This window comes from Aotus nancymaae, unplaced genomic scaffold, assembly GCF_030222135.1.
Source record: "Aotus nancymaae isolate 86718 unplaced genomic scaffold, 86718_ANA_hifiasm-v0.15.2.pri h1tg000036l, whole genome shotgun sequence".
NCBI lineage: Eukaryota > Metazoa > Chordata > Mammalia > Primates > Aotidae > Aotus > Aotus nancymaae.
The window spans coordinates 76084532-76101673 of record NW_026988450.1 but is presented as its reverse complement, the minus strand read 5'-3'; the positions used below and the strand labels follow the sequence as shown (position 1 = coordinate 76101673).

The window sequence follows — 17142 nt, the reverse complement described above, 5'->3', positions numbered from 1 at the left end:
ATTTTCTTTATTTTTTTTCTTGAGACAATGCCTCACCTCTGTCACCTGGCTGAAGTGCAGTGGCATGATCGTGGCTCAATGCAGCCTCAACCTCCTGGGCTCAGGTGATCCTCCCACCTCAGTCTCCTGAGAAGCTGAGAAGCTGGGACTACAGGTGCACACTACCACACCTGGCTAATTTTTGTACTTTGTATTTTTTGTAGAGATGAGGTTTCACAGTGTTGGCAAGGCTGGTCTCGAACTCTTGGGCTCGAGTGATCCACCCACCTCAGCCTCCCAAAGTGTTGGGATTACAGGCATGAGCCACCACACCCAGCCTTCATTTGGTTTATTTCACAAGTGGACTATGTTACTTCTCTGTGAAATCTCAACATGAAAACTGGGGTGGGGGTGGATAGGAGAATGTAGAAGGGTGATTTGGTCCACTCTCTCACTCATTAAGGGCCTTGACATGTTGGCCATTGTCTTCAGGTGAGATTATCATCATCATCATTATTATTATTATTTTAAGACAAAGTTTCACTCTTGTCACCCAGGGTGGAGTGCAGTGGCACGATATTGGCTCACTGCGACCTCCGCCCCTCCAGGTGAAATTATTAATGCAGTCCCAGAAACATACTGAAAGAATGGAGAGATTTTCAGCCTTGGACTTGCCTACAAGCACTTACATGTATTCATCATTTAGTCCCCACAGCAACCCAATCAGAGGAGTGCCCATTTCATTTACATTTTACAAAAGAGGTAACTGCAGTGTGGGAAAATGAGTTTGCCTGGGATTAAAAAATAAATGGTACCAAGGTGGGCAGATCACGTGAGGCCACAAGTTCAAGACCAGCCTGGGTCACGTGTCAAAAACCCGTCTCTACTAAAAATACAAACAAATTAGCCGGGTGTGGTGGTGCACGCCTTTAGTTCCAGCTACTCGGGGCTGGGGGGGCAGGTGGGAGTGGTGAGGCAGGAGAATTGCTTGAGCCCAGGAGGCGGAGATTGCAGTGAGCCAAGATCATGCCACTGCACTCCAGCCCGAGTGGCACAGAGAGACTCTGTCTCAAAAAAAAAAAAAATTAATTAAGAAAAAAAAAATAAGTGGTGGAACAGGATTCAAATTCAGGCAGTGTGAAGAGGGCAGGATGAGGATTTTGAAACCGGAGATGGGCCAAGATGAAGTGGGTTATCACAGGGAAAATGTGGTTCATTTTGGTTCATCTTTTTTTTTTTTAAAGCTAAATTTTCATTGAAGATGGTATTAGCCAACCTTGGCTTCCTGAAAGATATCCATTAAATCAGGCAGTTGATGTAGGGATGGATGGCAAGGAAGGTCAGGAGACCCTCACTTAGCCATTTGAGAGCAAGAACTTGAAGAAATCAATAGGACATTCCTATTAACTGTCCATTCACTTGTCCTTCTTCAGATTCGTATTTTCTGAACTAGGCAGTGTCATGGCTAGAGAAGAGAGGGCATCAGGTTCCAGAGCTTTTCCTAGTCCATAAATCTGTGCTACTCAAATGCTCTCAGCCTTCATCCTCTTATCTTTAAAATGGGGATAATAACAGTACCCATCTCATGGAATTCTTGGGAAGAACAAATAAGATAATGCATGTAATGCGCTTATAGTACCTGGCACATATTAAGTGTTCAATCGATGTTAACTTAATATTTAGTATTTTTTTCTTTCAACATATGTTTGCTTAGCTTCCCTTGTACTCTATTGGGTTGGTGGAAATGTTTTGGATGACCCAGTAATGGATAAGATAAAATTCTGAGGGTAAAGGTTTTAGCTGCAAACCCTCTTTTCATGAAATGTGTTTAAAGGTAAGAATTTTAAAGGGATAGAACCGTATAACTTATCTATGATACAGACAGCTCAGGAGAAAGAGAATAGCCACAAAGTTCACTGAGAAAACAGAGTAAGCAAGGTCTTCTTGACATGGATTGTGAATTATGTGCCCTTCATTTTTATTTCTTTTGAGGCAGGGTCTCTCACTCTCACCCGGGCTGGAGTGCAGTGGTATGATCACGGCTCATTGCAATCTTGAACTTGCCAGGCTCAAGCAATCCTTCTAACTCAGGCTTCTGAGTAGCTGAGACTACAGGCGTGTGTAGAGACAGGTTCTCACAATCTGCCTGCCACAGCCTCCCTAAGTGCTGGGATTACAGGCATGAACCAAGGCAACCTATGTGCCATTTAGCTGTGTATGATGAACACAAGGAAACAACTAAAACACTAACACTTCTTTGCTACTTAAAGTCAAAATGAGGACCTCTTCCAGAAAGCTACGTTTACTCCTTGTCTCCGTGAAAGCAGAGTTGAATGAACTGGAAAGAATTTGGGTCATAAAACAAGGTCCCTGAATTAGCAGATTACCTTTTGTGAATAAATCACCTAAACATTACATCAGAGTTCAAACGACATTTTGTATCTCTGAAGTGACCCTTTGAATCACTTCTCCTGTGATTAAAAAAAAAATGGCCAGGTTTGGTGGCTCACGCCTGTAATCCTAGCACTGTGGGAGGCCGAGACAGGCAGGTTACTTGAGCCCAGGAATTTGAGACTAGCTTGGCCAACATGGCAAAACCCTGTCTCTACTGAAAAATACTAAAATTAGCCAAGCATGATGGCACACGACTGTAGTCCCAGCTAATCGGGAGGCTGAGGTGTGGGAGGATTGCCTGAGTCCAGGGAAGTTGAGGCTGCAGTGAGCTGAGATTGTGTCACTGCACTCCAGCCTGGGTGACAGAGTGAGACTCTATCTCACTACATGGAGGGTAGTGGCTATTCACAGCTCACTGCAGCCTCAACCTCCGAGACTCAAGTGATCCTCCCATCTATCTCAGCCTCCCTGGTAGCTGAGACTACAGACTTGTGCTACCACACCTGGCTCATTTTTTCTGTTAAGAGATGGGGTCTCACTGTATCGCCCAGGCTGGCCTTGAACTCCTGGGTTCAAGGGATCCTCCTGCCTTGGCTTTCCAAAGTGCTGGGATTACAGGTGTGAGCCATCATACCTGGCCCTATTAAGTAATATTTTTAAAATATATTGAATTTGGTTGGGTGTGGGGGTTCACACCTGTAATTCCAGCATTTGGGAAGCTGAGGTGGGCACATTGCTTCAGGTTAGGAATTCAAGACCAGCCTAGCCAACATGGAAAACCCCATCTCTGCTAAAAATACGAAAAAGTGTGGTAGTCCCAGCTAATTGGGAGGCTGAGGCATGAGAATTGTTTGAATCTGGGAGGTGGAGGTTGCAGTGAGCCAAGATCATCCCACTGGACTCCAGTCTGGGTGGTAGAGAGAGATCATGTCTCCAAAAAAAAAAAAAAATCGGATTTGGTACAAAAATTATCACATTAACAGCTATCATTTTTGCAGCATGTGCACATGCTAATTCTACACCTAGAGCTTGATGCATCATTATTTCATTTTAATCACTCAGCAGCTCTGTGGTAGAATCATCCGGATTCTGATTTTATAGATGAGAAAACTGAGGTTCAGAGAAGTCATGATTTACCTGAAGACACACAGTTAAGAATCAGAATCAGGCCCTGTGCGGTGGCTCATGTCTATAATCCCAGCATGTTGGGAGTCTGATGTGGATGGATTGCCTGAGGTCAGGAGTTCGAGACCAGCCTGGCCAACATGGTGAAATCCCATCTCTACTAAAAAAATACAAAAATTAGCCAGGTGTGATGGTGGCGACTTTAGTCTCAGTTGCTTGGGAGGCTGAGGCAGGAGAATCACTTGAACCCAGGAGGTGGAGGATATAGTGAGTTGAGATCACAGTACTGCACTCCACGCACCACTGCCTGGGTGACAGAGGGGACTTCATTTAAAAAAAAATAAAAAAAGAATCTGAATCAGCCTAGACAAGTCTTGTGATACACTAAGAGTAGGAAGGTGGTTCTAGTCTCAGTGTTGCCCCAGACAGTCTGGAAGCCCTACATTGGCTAACTCAGTCTGTCTTCTCTAAAATAAATATACGTGCTCTGCTGCTTCACAATGTTCTTGTCAGGATCAGATACAATACTGGACAGAAAACCCCTTTGGATATCTCACATTTCTGGTTAGCTCTGTGGACAAATCCCTTTCTCTCCAGGCTTCATTTTTGTATCTGTGCAATGAAGGCATTGGAACTAGCTATATTAAACTCTCTTCCAGCTCTGAAAGTGTAGAATTTTGTGTCTTCACACCTCTCCCAGTTCCTCAGTGGTGAATTGGAGACATTGGTTTTCACCAAGGGAGGACGGGAAGCTGTGAATGCTTCCTTTTGAGCTTTGGGGTTGAGTAATGTTGGTAATTTTAAAGCCTCATTATCTTTCTCCCTAATGTTTTGCTTCTAAATAACTGTAGTTTTAGGGGAGGGAGGCTTGAATAACAATGTTGGAAATAGTTCCACTGGGGAAGGTGAAGGGTATTTGGAGTTTTTAATTTAGAACCTAGTGACCAAACACTGCTCAGAGTTTGTCCCTGGGGCACCCAAGTCCCCATCAAGACCTATACAGTGTTTTGGAATTAAGCCTGTTACTGAGTGGGGGCTGGGTGGCAGAGGATAATATAGCAAGGGGTGGGGGAATACACAGTAGTTACCAACTTGGTCTTGGGGGTCTAACAGCTTGATTCTAATCCCTGTTCTCTTACTACATAGCTTTGTGATCTTAAGTTCTCCAGGGCTAGTTCTCCATATAGCTAGAATGGTAATGTCCTCTTGAGTGTCTTAAAAAAGAAAATGAGATATTTATTTGAAACCTGGTCTCTAGTTAACTGTTATCCAATTCAGACTCTTCAGAGGATGGTCTATCCTTCAGGAGGTCAGGTGGGCTTGGAAGCTGCTCTGGGTGAACCTTTGCAGCAGAGCTGTGATGTTTCACTGAACTAGAAACTTCTTGGTAAAGATTTGCACCACAGTGTTTTTCTTTTCCTATAGGCATATCTAGGTTGGGCAAGGGGAGGGGGCTGCGAGCTATGGCCTTATACACATTTCATCCTCATAACACTATAACATTGTTACTCTTAGTGCCCATTTTGTGAAAGAGGAAATTGAGGTACAGACAGGTGAAACTTGACAAAGATTACAGAGCTAACAAATGGAGGAGCTGGGTTTCAGAACTGTGCTGGCAATCCACGTTGTTTTATATATACCAGATTCCTAATGAAAATCACTGATGAAAAAAACAAACAAACAAACAGAGACTCACTGATGCTAGACCGCTGCACCCTCAAGCTTCTACCCTGCCACTGGCTGCAAATAACTGACAAGAATCAGCTTTACTGAACTGCTCTTGACCATTCAGAACTGCTCTAAGGTTCAAGGAGAAACTAATACCACATGAAAGACTGATTGCAGATATAGCAGAAATTCATGTACCCTGCAATATGCCTGTGCAGTTGTTCAGTTAAAAGGTAATGCCTGTTTCCTTGCCATGGACCTGGCTGGGTTGTCCTTGTGACTTGCTTTGGACACAAAAATGAGATGGAGTTGATGATGTGCCAGTTCTGAGCTTAGGCTTCAAGAAGCTTTGCATACTTGTGTTCACTTCTGTTTATTCTTTCTTGGAAATTTGCCCAGGCACTGTGGAAACAAATTCAGGCTAGATTTTTGGAGAACAAGAGATTATGTAGATCAGAGCCAAGGTGCTCTAGCCAAAAGCCAGCAAGTCTCTAGAGGCAGAACTGCCTTGTTGAGCTGACCATAGCCCAGCTGAGACTAGAAGAACCGCTCAACTGAGCCCAGCCGAAATTATCCACCTGTGCAACTGTGGGCTAAATAAATGGATGTTATTTTAAAAAATTTTGGGATACTTTAAAATTTGTGGAAATGTTGAAAAGATAATATAGCTGACACCTGGTTTCAATTACTCCTAATTTATCATCACATTGTTTGTGACACCAGTATTTGTATGTTACTACTAATTAAACTGTGGACAATTTTTTCGATTTTACCAGTTTTTTGTTAATACACTTTTCACTATTCCAGGATCCAATCCAAGATACCACAGTGCATTTAGTGTCATATTTTGTTAGTTTCCTTTTATCTGTGACAGTTTTTCAGTCTTCCTTGCTTTCATGTCTTTGACAGTTTTGGGAAGTACTAGTCAGGTATTTTGTAAAGTGTTCCTTAATTGTGTTTGGCTGATTTTTTTTTCCATAATTAGAACAGGGTTTTGGGGTTTTGGGAAAAAAAAAATGCTACAGATGTGAAGTGCCCTTTTCATCACATCAGGGAGTACGTGATATCCACTTGACCTCAGTGGTGATGGATATCAGCTTTGAACACTTGGTTGGAATGGTTTGCCAGATTATTCTACTGTAAAGTTAGAGAAAAGCTTTTCTTTTATTTTTTATTTTTTTAATTTTTTTTGAGATGGAGTCTCACTCTGTCGCCCAGGCTGGAGTGCAGTGGCATGATCTTGGCTCACTGCTACCTCTACCACCCAGGTTCAAGCAATTCTGCCTTAGCCTTCCAAGTAGCTGGGATTACAGGTGCCTGCCACTGCACTTGGCTAATTTTTATAGTTTTGTAGAGACGGGGTTTCACCATCTTGGCCGGTCTTGAACTCCTGACCTTGTGATCCACCCGCCTCAGTCTCCCAAAGTGCTGGGATTATAGGCATAAGCCAGTGAGTCCTGCCTAAGTTACTCTTTTTCAAAGAGATTACATGCTAGGGCAGGTTATTATGATAATTCCTTCTGTTCGCGCCTTCTTAAACTTCATTTTTCCTATTTCTTGAACTGTTTTTCAACTTCAGTCTCTTGCTTTGACAATCCATTGTAATACTGCTTTCAAATCGATAGTGCTAAAACAAAGTTCTAAATTAAAAGTTTAGCTTTTTTTTTTTTTTTTTGAGATGGAGTTTCACTCTTGTTGCCCAGGTTGGAGTGCAGTGGCACAATCTTGGCTCACTGCAGCCTCCATCTCCCGTGTTCAAGCTATTCTCCTGCCTCAGCCTCCTGAGTAGCTGGGATTACAGGCACCTGCCACTACGTCCAGCTAATTTTTTGTATTTTTAGTGGAGACTGGGTTTCATGTTGGGCAGGTTGGTCTCAAATTCCGACCTCAGGTGATCCACCTGCCTCGGCCTCCCAAAGTGCTGGGATTACAGGCATGAGCCACTGTGCCTGGCTCGCTTTTTAAATTCTAAGAATCTTCCTGGGTTCTGGTTAAATACCCCTATCTTCATAAACTTTCCCTGGCTCACTCTGTGAACTCTTATAGTATTCATTCACTCATTCATCCACTTTAGTGAGCACTATATAGGCCCTGGGCCACAAAGATGAACTAGACAAAATCCCTAGTCTCATGAAACTTGCCTGTAGGGAGATACACAATAAATCCAGAAGTCAAATAATTTAAAAATAAATATATAACTTTGGTGTTCTCTGATAACCATGTTCTTGTGCTTGAGGAATTAGGTTGTAATCTCCCATGCATCTCAGTTAACTGATAGAACTAATTAGTAAATACGTATCATTTTTCACATTGCTTTTGGAGTCACTGAAAGCAAATGTTTTATCATCCAACCCATTCTATCATTAAACCATATAACAGGGACAGGGGAAGGACTGCTCATTGGTAACAGAGCTGGGACAATGATCTGCATACTTCTAGACTGGGGTTCTTTCCAATCTGTCCGTTGTTCTCTTGGCTAATGAAAAGGAGTGGCTGTCAGACTTGAAAGGCAAAAGGAAATGTACTATCTCAAGTATGGGGATAAGAGGTTGGGATGACATTTATCCAGATACTGACCATTCTCTAGGGTCAGATTACGAGGCCAATTGGTATCCCCTGAATTGAGACTTCCCTGGAACTAAAGCAGTAATCACCAAACTTTTCCATTTGACCAAAGACCAGACATCCTATCTATTGATTTGTTTTGCATTTTCCCTACTAGAATATAAATTTCACAATGGCAGAGTCTTTGTCTGTCTTCACTTTTATATATTAAGCACCTAGAACAGGCCTGTTATTTAGTAGGAGTTTAATACATAGCTATGTATGAGTACTGACTTGGGAAAGACAGAGAAGCCAAGATCAGTGACATTTATTTTTTATTTTTTATTTTTAAATTTAAATTTAATTAATTAATTTATTTTTCTTTTAACTAGTATAACCAGTTTACAGTGACTTTTTTTTTTTTTTTTTTAAATAGGACGACTTCACTGCATCCTTTACTTCTTCAAAATCCTAACCTTCCATGGTCCCCATGGGCTATAAACCAAGCCTGAATACTTTAGCATATTTATTGGCTGGGGCTCTTTCAGTTGTATACAATGGAAACTAGTATCTAATAAGCCTAAGCAAGCAAAATATTATACAACACATTTTGAAAACCTTAAATTTATTGCTTACCCATCTGTATGTTTCCTTCAGGTACAGTTGGATCGAGGGCTTTGGTCAATGCATAAAAACTCTGTTCCTCTTGGCCCTGCTTTCCTCTGGGCTGGCTTCATTCTTAGGCAGGCTTTCTGTATATGGTAGTGGTTGGTTACATGAGCCAAAACATTCCCTATTTTGCTTGAAGCCAGTGGGAGTTGGGTTTCTGTCACTTGAAAAAATGAAACGCATTGACTCATACTCTTTGACCTAATCAGAGCCTGGCATGGTACAGGCACATGAATACAGCTGAGGCCTGCACTTGAGGAATCTGAATTCCTCCGTTATCTTGGATCCAGCTCACGGATCATCTCTGTCTAAGCTCAAGTCCAATGGCTTAGTAATGATATTCCACCCTGGGCAGATTTCACTTAACAATATAAGCTTATGTGATGGTTCCTCCTGTGGGAATCAAAAGGCCTATGTGTTAAACGCTGTTTGTTTGAAAGCCACTGAAATTAGAGTATTTCTTTTGTTCCAAAGATAATCCATCATAAAGCAGTTGAAAAGGTGGGTGTTATCAGTTTTTCTTAAATGTGGAAGTGGGAGGGTCTCCTGGATTTTTTTTTTTAAACCATCATATGAGGGCTGCAGCAGTGACCTCCAGGTTTTTCAGGAATATCCAGAGCTTCTAAAGAACCCCATCATGACTCAAATTTCAGATGCTACTACTTGGTTGAAGAAAGCATTTTGTAGTTGTTTTAGCCTGTTGCTCTTCCCCAAAAGCCTATACTAAGTTTCAATAGTGTTCATTTTTTTACAAAGATATTAAAAACTCAGGAATGAGACCTAAGAGGCTGGGTCTGATGGCTCAAGCCTATAATCCCAGCACTTTGGGACGCCGAGGTGTGCAGATCACTTGAGGCCAGAAGTTCGAGACCAGCCTGGCTAATGTGGTGAAATCCCGTCTCTACTAAAAATACAAAAACTAGCTGGGCATGGTGGTCTACACCTGTAATCTCATCTATTTAGGAGGTTGAGCCATGAGAATAGCTTGAACCTTCGAGGCAGAGGCTGCAGTGAGCTGAGATCATGTCACTGCACTCCAGCATGGGTGACAGAGTAAGACTCTGTCCAAAAAAAAAAAAAAAATGAGGCCAAGGAAAGTTGGGGGTGTTGCACAGTTGTACTTAGCACTCGCCAACTGCCAAGGGGGCTTCCCGTGTCTCCTGGCTTCCCTTGTGGGAAGGCTGGCGACAGTGATTGGTTCTGGCCGTGGACAGTGAATGGCAATGATGTCTGTTACTTCACAGCCCGGGTCATTAACAGCATTGCGCCTCCTCTTTTTTTCTTTTCTTCTTTGGGTGACCATAGAATTGTTCTATTGAGCTGCTGGAACTGCAGAATGAAAGAAGTCTGAAAACTGGAGTCACCAAAGAAAGCTGCACTTCAGAGTTGCTTGACCAGCAGCAGACTTGCGTGAATAAGAATCAAATGTTTTTGGAGGGTGGGGAGTTGGGGAGAGACAGCATGGGGAGAAATGCCAGATATAGGTGAAGAGGAGGAAGGCAGCAAATCACATTGCCATGTGTGTACCTATACAACAATCTTGCATGTTCTTCACATGTACCTCAAAACCTAAAATGCAATAAAAAAATTCATCTTAAAAAAAAAGAATCAAATGCTTTTTCTTTATTTCTTCTTCTTCTTCTTTGTCTTATAAGCCACGGAACTTTCAGGCTTTATTTATTACTGCAGCAGAGTTTAGCCAATCCTGAGTAATAAAAGCCTGCACTTCTCCAGTAGATTCTTTGGATGGCTGCTGGCTGAGATGCATTTAAACGAAGACAAGATCATCAGACAGTCTATATTCGTTCACTTTCCAATTCCTGCTTTGCAGGTTCTGCCTGGAAATTACTTTGGAGCAACACACCTGGCTTGAATCGCAGCTGTTCTACTGATTTGCTGGTTAACCTTGAGCAAATTGCTTTACATCTCTGAACCTTAGTTACTTTGTTGGTAAAAAGTTAAAAATCATTTGGCTCGTGGAGATACTCTACCATTCGTTGCTTTTCAGCAAGCATCTTATCTTTCTCCGCTTCAATTTCTTCATCTGGTAAAAAGAGGAAACAATGTTTTTTCTCTCTCCAAGTTGTCCTAAGGATTAAATGAGAAAATATAGAGAACTCAGCCATTGTACACACCTAATGTTCTTTCTTTCTGCCTTTTTAGTCCATTGAGACCTTCTGACTTTTCCTATCACTCTGTTTTATTCCTTTATTTCCCCCATTCTCAATTCAGACTTCATATAGAAAACCTTCTTTTACTTTACTGTTTTGAGGTTGGTTTGGTGTCACTGGTAATACACGTTCCAAAATAACTCTGAGCAAGTATATGTGTGTGTGTGTGTGTGTGTATGTGTGTGTGTGTGCGCGTGTGTGTCTGTGCATTTAAACTACACCCAAGTTATGAAAGGAAACGACTCCTGGGAGTGGAGGGCAAAGTTAAGTCCACACCTGAAGAAAATACTTAATATACTGATAAAGACCGAAGGACCTAATCATTTGTCTTGAAGAAAACTGAAACAGTTACCCTGATAAACAGACCAATTGAGAACAATTAAAATCTCAGCCACTTATCTGAAGCCAAACAAGAATAACCTCAGTGAGTTTGAAGGTGAGAAGTCACTTAAGCAGAAACTCAGGAAGCAGGATTCCTTGAGAAGGAGGAAATTTACAGCAATGCTTTTCCTCCACGACCCTCCCATATGTACGAGCAAGGTGTGTACAAGACAGAGAGCAATGGGCAGGAGTGATCTGTGTGCCAGGTGGGAATTAGAGGACAAGAACAGCCGAAAACAACCCCAGATAACGATAACCTGGGTTTGCATGCAGATTTTCTTTTTTTCCTTTTCATTATTTCTGCTTGCACTTTGTGGTTATCCTTGGAAAGATTGGCGCCCCAGAAGGAAGGGTAGAAAGAACCAATTGACTGTTCTCAAAACAAAACAAAACTCAACAAAGGCCCTTTCTTCCTCAAAGACTATTCCCATGGAAAGTAACAAGCGAGCCCACTTGGAATTACCTGACTGCAAAACAATGCCACTTTTATTAAAGGGAGTTAGTTTTCCACTCGTTCAATTTAAACATGGCTCCGCAGAAATTGCTGAAGTCTTCCAAAAGGATGCTGTCTTCAGACTAGAGACCGAGGCAGAGAAATTTAAGGCTCACAGGAGCACTTTTTTTGAGTGAACCAAAAACAAGGGTTAAGAGGGAGTCTCTCTTCTCAAATTATGTTAATAGTCAGCTATGTTGTTTAGATACACTGTTGAGCCATGAGATCTTGTCTGACAGCCTTTTCTCCAGTGTTCTGAAAGGGGTGTGTTGCTTTGGTTCTGAGAACATTTTAAAGCAGCCCAGCCTTTTTAAAAAGCACATTTAGATTTTTGGAGGGGGTTCTGCATAGCATATGTACTTAATAAAACATATTTGTGTTGAGATGGGCATGTTTGCCATCTTTCCCTCTGAAAAGTGCACACCACCTTCGCACTCAAGACAAGGAAAGAAAAAACATGGAGTCATCGTGGAAAAGAATCCCTTCCCGGCTGAGGGAGGAGAGCAAGGGATTTGTTTTTTTCTCTAATTAAAAGCAAATATGAGAGATTATTACAGCTTTTTGCTAGTTCTTTTATTCCACATCTCAGGAATCCTTCAAACATAATAACCCAAGAGAGTTATGGAAGGCTTATCCCATAGAACTACAGGGAAATACAGACTCCCCCAACACCCGACAAATCTACATCTGAAAATGTGACTGGAGAGATGTGTTGGGAGCTGCTTGATTATTGTGAATTCAACTCTTGACCAAACAGTGCACTTTTGTGTGTGTGTGTGTGTGTGTGTGTGTGTGTGTGTGTGTGTGCTTGAGACGGAGTCTCTCTCTGTCACCCAGGCTGGAGTGCAGTGGCGCAGTCTTGGTTCACTTCAACCTTCCCCTCCTGGGTTAAAGTAATTCTCCAGCCTTGGCCTCCCGAGTAGCTGGGACTACAGGCACACGCCACCATGCCCACTAATCTTTGTATTTTTAGTAGGGATGGAGCTTCTCCATGTGTGGCCAGGCTGGCGTCGAACTCCTAACCTCAGGTGATCAGCCCACCTCAGCCTCCCAAAGTGCTGGGATTACAGGAATGAGTCACCCCGCCCAGCCCCTTTTCTTCTAAGAATTCATCTTAGAGTTTCAGCCATCTCTGAATTTCACTTAGACGGGTCTCTTTGGTTGGAGGAGCAGCATGATAAGTCTTGGTGTGAGTTTTGACTTAGCAGTGTAGTAAATAGTGTTCTTTTTTAGTTTTGTTTTTGAGACAGGGTCTCACTCTGTTGCCCAGGCCGGAGTGCAGTGGTTCAATCACAGCTTACTGTAGTCTTGACTTACGGGGCTCAAGCAATCCTCCAACTTCAGCCTCCTAAGAAAAAAATTAGCACGTGCCATCATGCCTGGCTAATTTTTAAATTTTGTAGACACAAGGTCTCACTATGTTGCCCTGGCTGGTCTCAAACTCGAGGTCTCCCAAAGTGCTGTGATTACAGGAGGGAGCTACCACTCTGGACCTTTTTTATTTAAAAACGAAACAAACATTATGATTTGAAGAAACTTCACTCAACTTTAAAAAGATTCAATGACAATCAATCACTTTTCTGCAAAGGCTGGAGTTAGGAGAATGCTTGGTTGATGACCTTGTTAAAAAAAAAAGAAATATATATATATATATATATATATATATATATATATATATATATTTATAAATGACCATAAAGTAGATGTAGAGACTCACAGGATGGACTGCAAGAAAAAATATTTTTTTACAAAAGATTCGCCCCGACTCTAGGCCAGAAGTGCATGGAGACCATGTCGTGAGACCCTCGAGAGGTCTGAGAGTCACTGGAACTGGCAGAAGCACCATGGGCCCCTGGGGAGAGCCTGAGCTCCTGATGTGGCACCCAGAGGCAGTAGCTTCAGAGCCTCCAGTGCCTGTGGGGCTGGAGGTGAAGCTGGGGGCCCTGGTGCTGCTGCTGGTGCTCACCCTTCTCTGCAGCCTGGTGCCCATCTGTGTGCTGTGCCGGCCAAGAGCTAACCATGAAGCCTCAGCTTCCCGCCAGAAAGCCCTGAGCCTAGTAAGCTGTTTTGCGGGGGGCGTCTTTTTGGCCACCTGTCTCCTGGACCTGCTGCCTGACCACCTGACTGCTATAGGTGAGGCCCCGGCAGCCTTGCACGTGACGCTCCGGTTCTCGCTGCAAGAGTTCATCCTGGCCATGGGCTTCTCCCTGGTCCTGGTGATGGAGCAGATCACATTGGCTTACAAGCAGCAGTCAGGGCCACCACCTCTGGAGGAAACAAGGGCTCTGCTGGGAACAGTGAATGGTGGGTTACAGCATTGGCATGATGGACCAGGGTTTCTACAGGCAAGTGGAGCCCCAGCAACCCCCTCAGCCTTGCATGCCTGTGTCCTGGTCTTCTCCCTGGCCCTCCACTCTGTGTTCAAAGGGCTGGCAGTAGGGCTGCAGCGAGACTGGGCTTGGGCCATGGAGCTGTGCCTGGCTTTGCTGCTCCACAAGGGGATCTTGGCTGTCAGTCTGTCCCTCAGGCTGCTACAGAGCCACCTTGGGGCACAGGTGGTGGCTGGCTGTGGGATCCTCTTCTCATGCATGACACCTCTAGGCATCGGGCTGGGTGCAGATCTGGCAGAGTGGGCAGGACCTCCGCACCAGCTGGCCCAGTCTGTGCTAGAGGGCATGGCAGCTGGCACCTTTCTCTATATCACCTTTCTGGAAATCCTGCCCCAGGAGCTGGCCAGTTCTGAGCAAAGGATCCTCAAGGTCATTCTGCTCCTAGCAGGCTTTGCCCTGCTCACTGACCTGCTCTTCATCCAAATCTAGGAAGCTTCAAGAGAGGGGCAGGGGAGATTGATGATCATGTAACCCTGTTCTCCCTTCCCTCCCCCAGTGTGTGGGGAATAGGAAGGAATGGGGAAGGGAAGTACTGAGAACCAAAAAGTTCTCTGGGAGCTAAAGTTAGAGCCTTTGGGGCTATCTGACTAATGAGTAAGAAGTGGGCAGACAAGAGGCTGGCCCCAGTCCCAAGGAACAAGAGATGGTCAAGTCAGTAGAGACATGATCAGGGGACATTAGACTTGGGGAAGACATTTGATTGCTAGAATCAGAGGTTGGACACTATACATGAGGACAGGCTGACATGGGAGGCTGGAGGTGGGCACCAGCTGCTGTGGGACAGGGGTATGGAGAGGTTGTAAACCTAGAGTCAGTGTCCTGTGGGTCCTAGCCCATTTCAGCACCCTGCCACTTGGAGTGGAACCCTCCTACTTTTCTTAGCTCCTACCCTCATATCTGTCTCCCTCTTCCCATCTCCCAGGGGACTAGTGCCAAATGGTCTCTCCCTGCCAATTCTGGTATCTTCTCTGACCTCTCCAGTCCTGCTAACTCCTCTATTTTTAAAGTGCCAAACATCCCCTCCCTCTTTCTCAAAGCGCAGTAACGTGGCACTGAGCCCTGCCCAGCCCCTCAGTGAAGGGGGCCTGCTCATTCTTTAGTTTGGTCCTAGATCATGCGGTGGGGCAGAAATATTTGCTGCGCTGGGGTAGGGGGAAGGTTGGAAAGCGGCAGCCACCTACTGCTGCTGTACCCTAGGAATATGGGACATGGACATGGTGTCCCATGCCCAGATGATAAACACTGAGCTGCCAAAACATTTTTTAAAATATACTCGAAAAGCCCAAGGGGGAAGGGCAATGTCTACCCCCGGGGTTATTTTTTGGGAGGGAGGGCTGTGCATAGGGCCATATTCTTTAGAATCTATTTTATTATTTTTATTTTTTAAATTGCATTTTAGGTTTTGGGGTACATGTGAAGAACATGCAAGATTGTTGCATAGGTGCACACATGGCAGTGTGATTTGCTGCCTTCCTCCCCTTCACCTATATCTGGCATTTCTCCCCATGCTATCTCTCCCCCACTCCCCACCCCCCACTGTCCCTCCCCTATTTCCTCCGAACAGACCCCAGTATGTAGTGCTCCCATCCCTGTGTCCATGTGTTCTCATTGTTCAACACCCGCCTATGAGTAAGAACATGTGGTGTTTGGTTTTCTGTTCTTGTGTCAGTTTGCTGAGAATGATGGTTTCCAGGTTGAACCTGGAAACCTAGAATCTATTTTATTAACTGACCTGTTTTGGGACCTGTTACCCAAATAAAAGATGTTTCCAGAAAAAAAAAAAGATTCAAGGCTGGGTGCGGTGGCTCATGCCTGTAATTTCAGCACTTTGGGAGGCCAAAGCGGGTGGATCACTTGAGGTCAGGAGTTCAAGACCAGCCTGGCCAACATGGTGAAACCCCATCTCTACTAAAAATACAAAAAATTAGCCGGACATGGTGGTGCACACCTGTAATCCCAGCTACTCAGGAGGATGAGGCAGGAGAATCACTTGAACCCAGGAGGTGGAGGTTGCAGTGAGCCGAGATTGTGCCATTGCACTCCAGCCTGGGCGACAAAGCCAGACTTTGTCTCAAAAAAGAAAAACAAAGGGATTCAAAGAGTATGTTCTTTGGAAATAAAGCCTGTGTCTTGTTCACCATTTTGAGGATATAGCTGCGAGAAATAAGTAACCAACATGGGTGTTGATGACAAATTTTGAGACATTTTGTAAACTATGATCTCTGTACTATGCATTTCGATTCTTTCACTCAGAAGTTGACTGGAAGCTAACAGTATTCCACCCTGCCTTGCTTCCTGCAGCTTAGAGGCCGGCTGATCTCATTTGTGCACGATTTTCGTTTCTCAAGAGCTCCAGGCTCAATGTCATCCAATCATTTGTCTCCTTCTCTCTATGTTGCCTCACATTAATTAAAAGCATTAATCTGTAATTCTCTCATTTATGCAGAAAACATGTTGCGATATGCATACCAAGCCACATGTTTGGCAGTGGTGGCACAGACAGAAATGAGAACTGGTTTTTAGCCCTCAAGATACTGTGTCTATAAAAAATTTAAAAAAATTAGTGGGCATTGTGACACAGACTTATGTTGCCAGATACTCAGGAGGCTGAGATGCGAGGATGATTTAAGCCTGGGATTGCAGTGAGCTGTGATTGCACTACTGCACTCCAGCCTTGGCAACAGAGTGAGACCCTATCTCAAAAATTAAATAAATAATACAAAAATAAAAGGGAGAAAGATGCATGTAGAAATGATTGCAACGAGAAATGGTGAGTGCGATGAAGGGGATTTAAAGCTATAGCACATGGTGGCCCGAAGGTGTCTGTAGTCAACCTGGTCTTGGTGATTCTCTCCTGTTTGTCATGTCTGTGTTACAAGTTGAGGGACATTATAAGAAGTTTCTGTAGAAAAGATGTTAACTGGGCCAGGTGGCTCACGCCTGGAATACCAGCACTTTGGGAGGTTGAGGCAGGTGGATCACTTGAGACCAGCAGTCTGTCTCTACTAAAAATACCAAAATTAGCCGGGCATGGTGACACATCCCTGTAATCCCAGCTACCCGAGAGGCTTAGGCACGAGAATCACTTGAACTCGGGAGGCGGAGGTTGCAGTGAGCCACGATCACACCACTGCACTCCAGTCTGAGCAACAGAGAAAGATTCTGTCTCAAAAAATAAATAAATAAATAAATAAAATAAATAAATAAGATAAACAGAAAAGATATTGTGGAGCATGTTGTTCAATTTCTGTACATTGCGTATCTCTTTAGGAGAACCCTGGAGGCAATCGTCCACTTGACTTCAGAATCAGAACTAGCTCTGCTTTTC

At 43.7% G+C, this 17142-nt stretch overlaps 1 protein-coding gene across 2 annotated transcripts; it reads left to right on the top strand.

Annotated features, from left to right (window-relative positions):
• The first annotated feature begins 13268 nt into the window (after positions 1-13268).
• Positions 13269-14243, top strand: LOC105716833 (zinc transporter ZIP1-like). Of its 2 annotated transcripts, XM_012451642.2 has the most exons (2): positions 13269-13449; positions 13581-13750. In XM_012451642.2, exons 1-2 carry the CDS (start codon positions 13269-13271, stop codon positions 13748-13750), a joined length of 351 nt encoding a protein of 116 aa, XP_012307065.2. The 2 variants fall into 2 exon arrangements, with proteins under 2 accessions (XP_012307065.2, XP_012307064.2); XM_012451641.2 differs by having other exon boundaries at positions 13269-14243.
• Positions 14244-17142: the final 2899 nt, after the last annotated feature.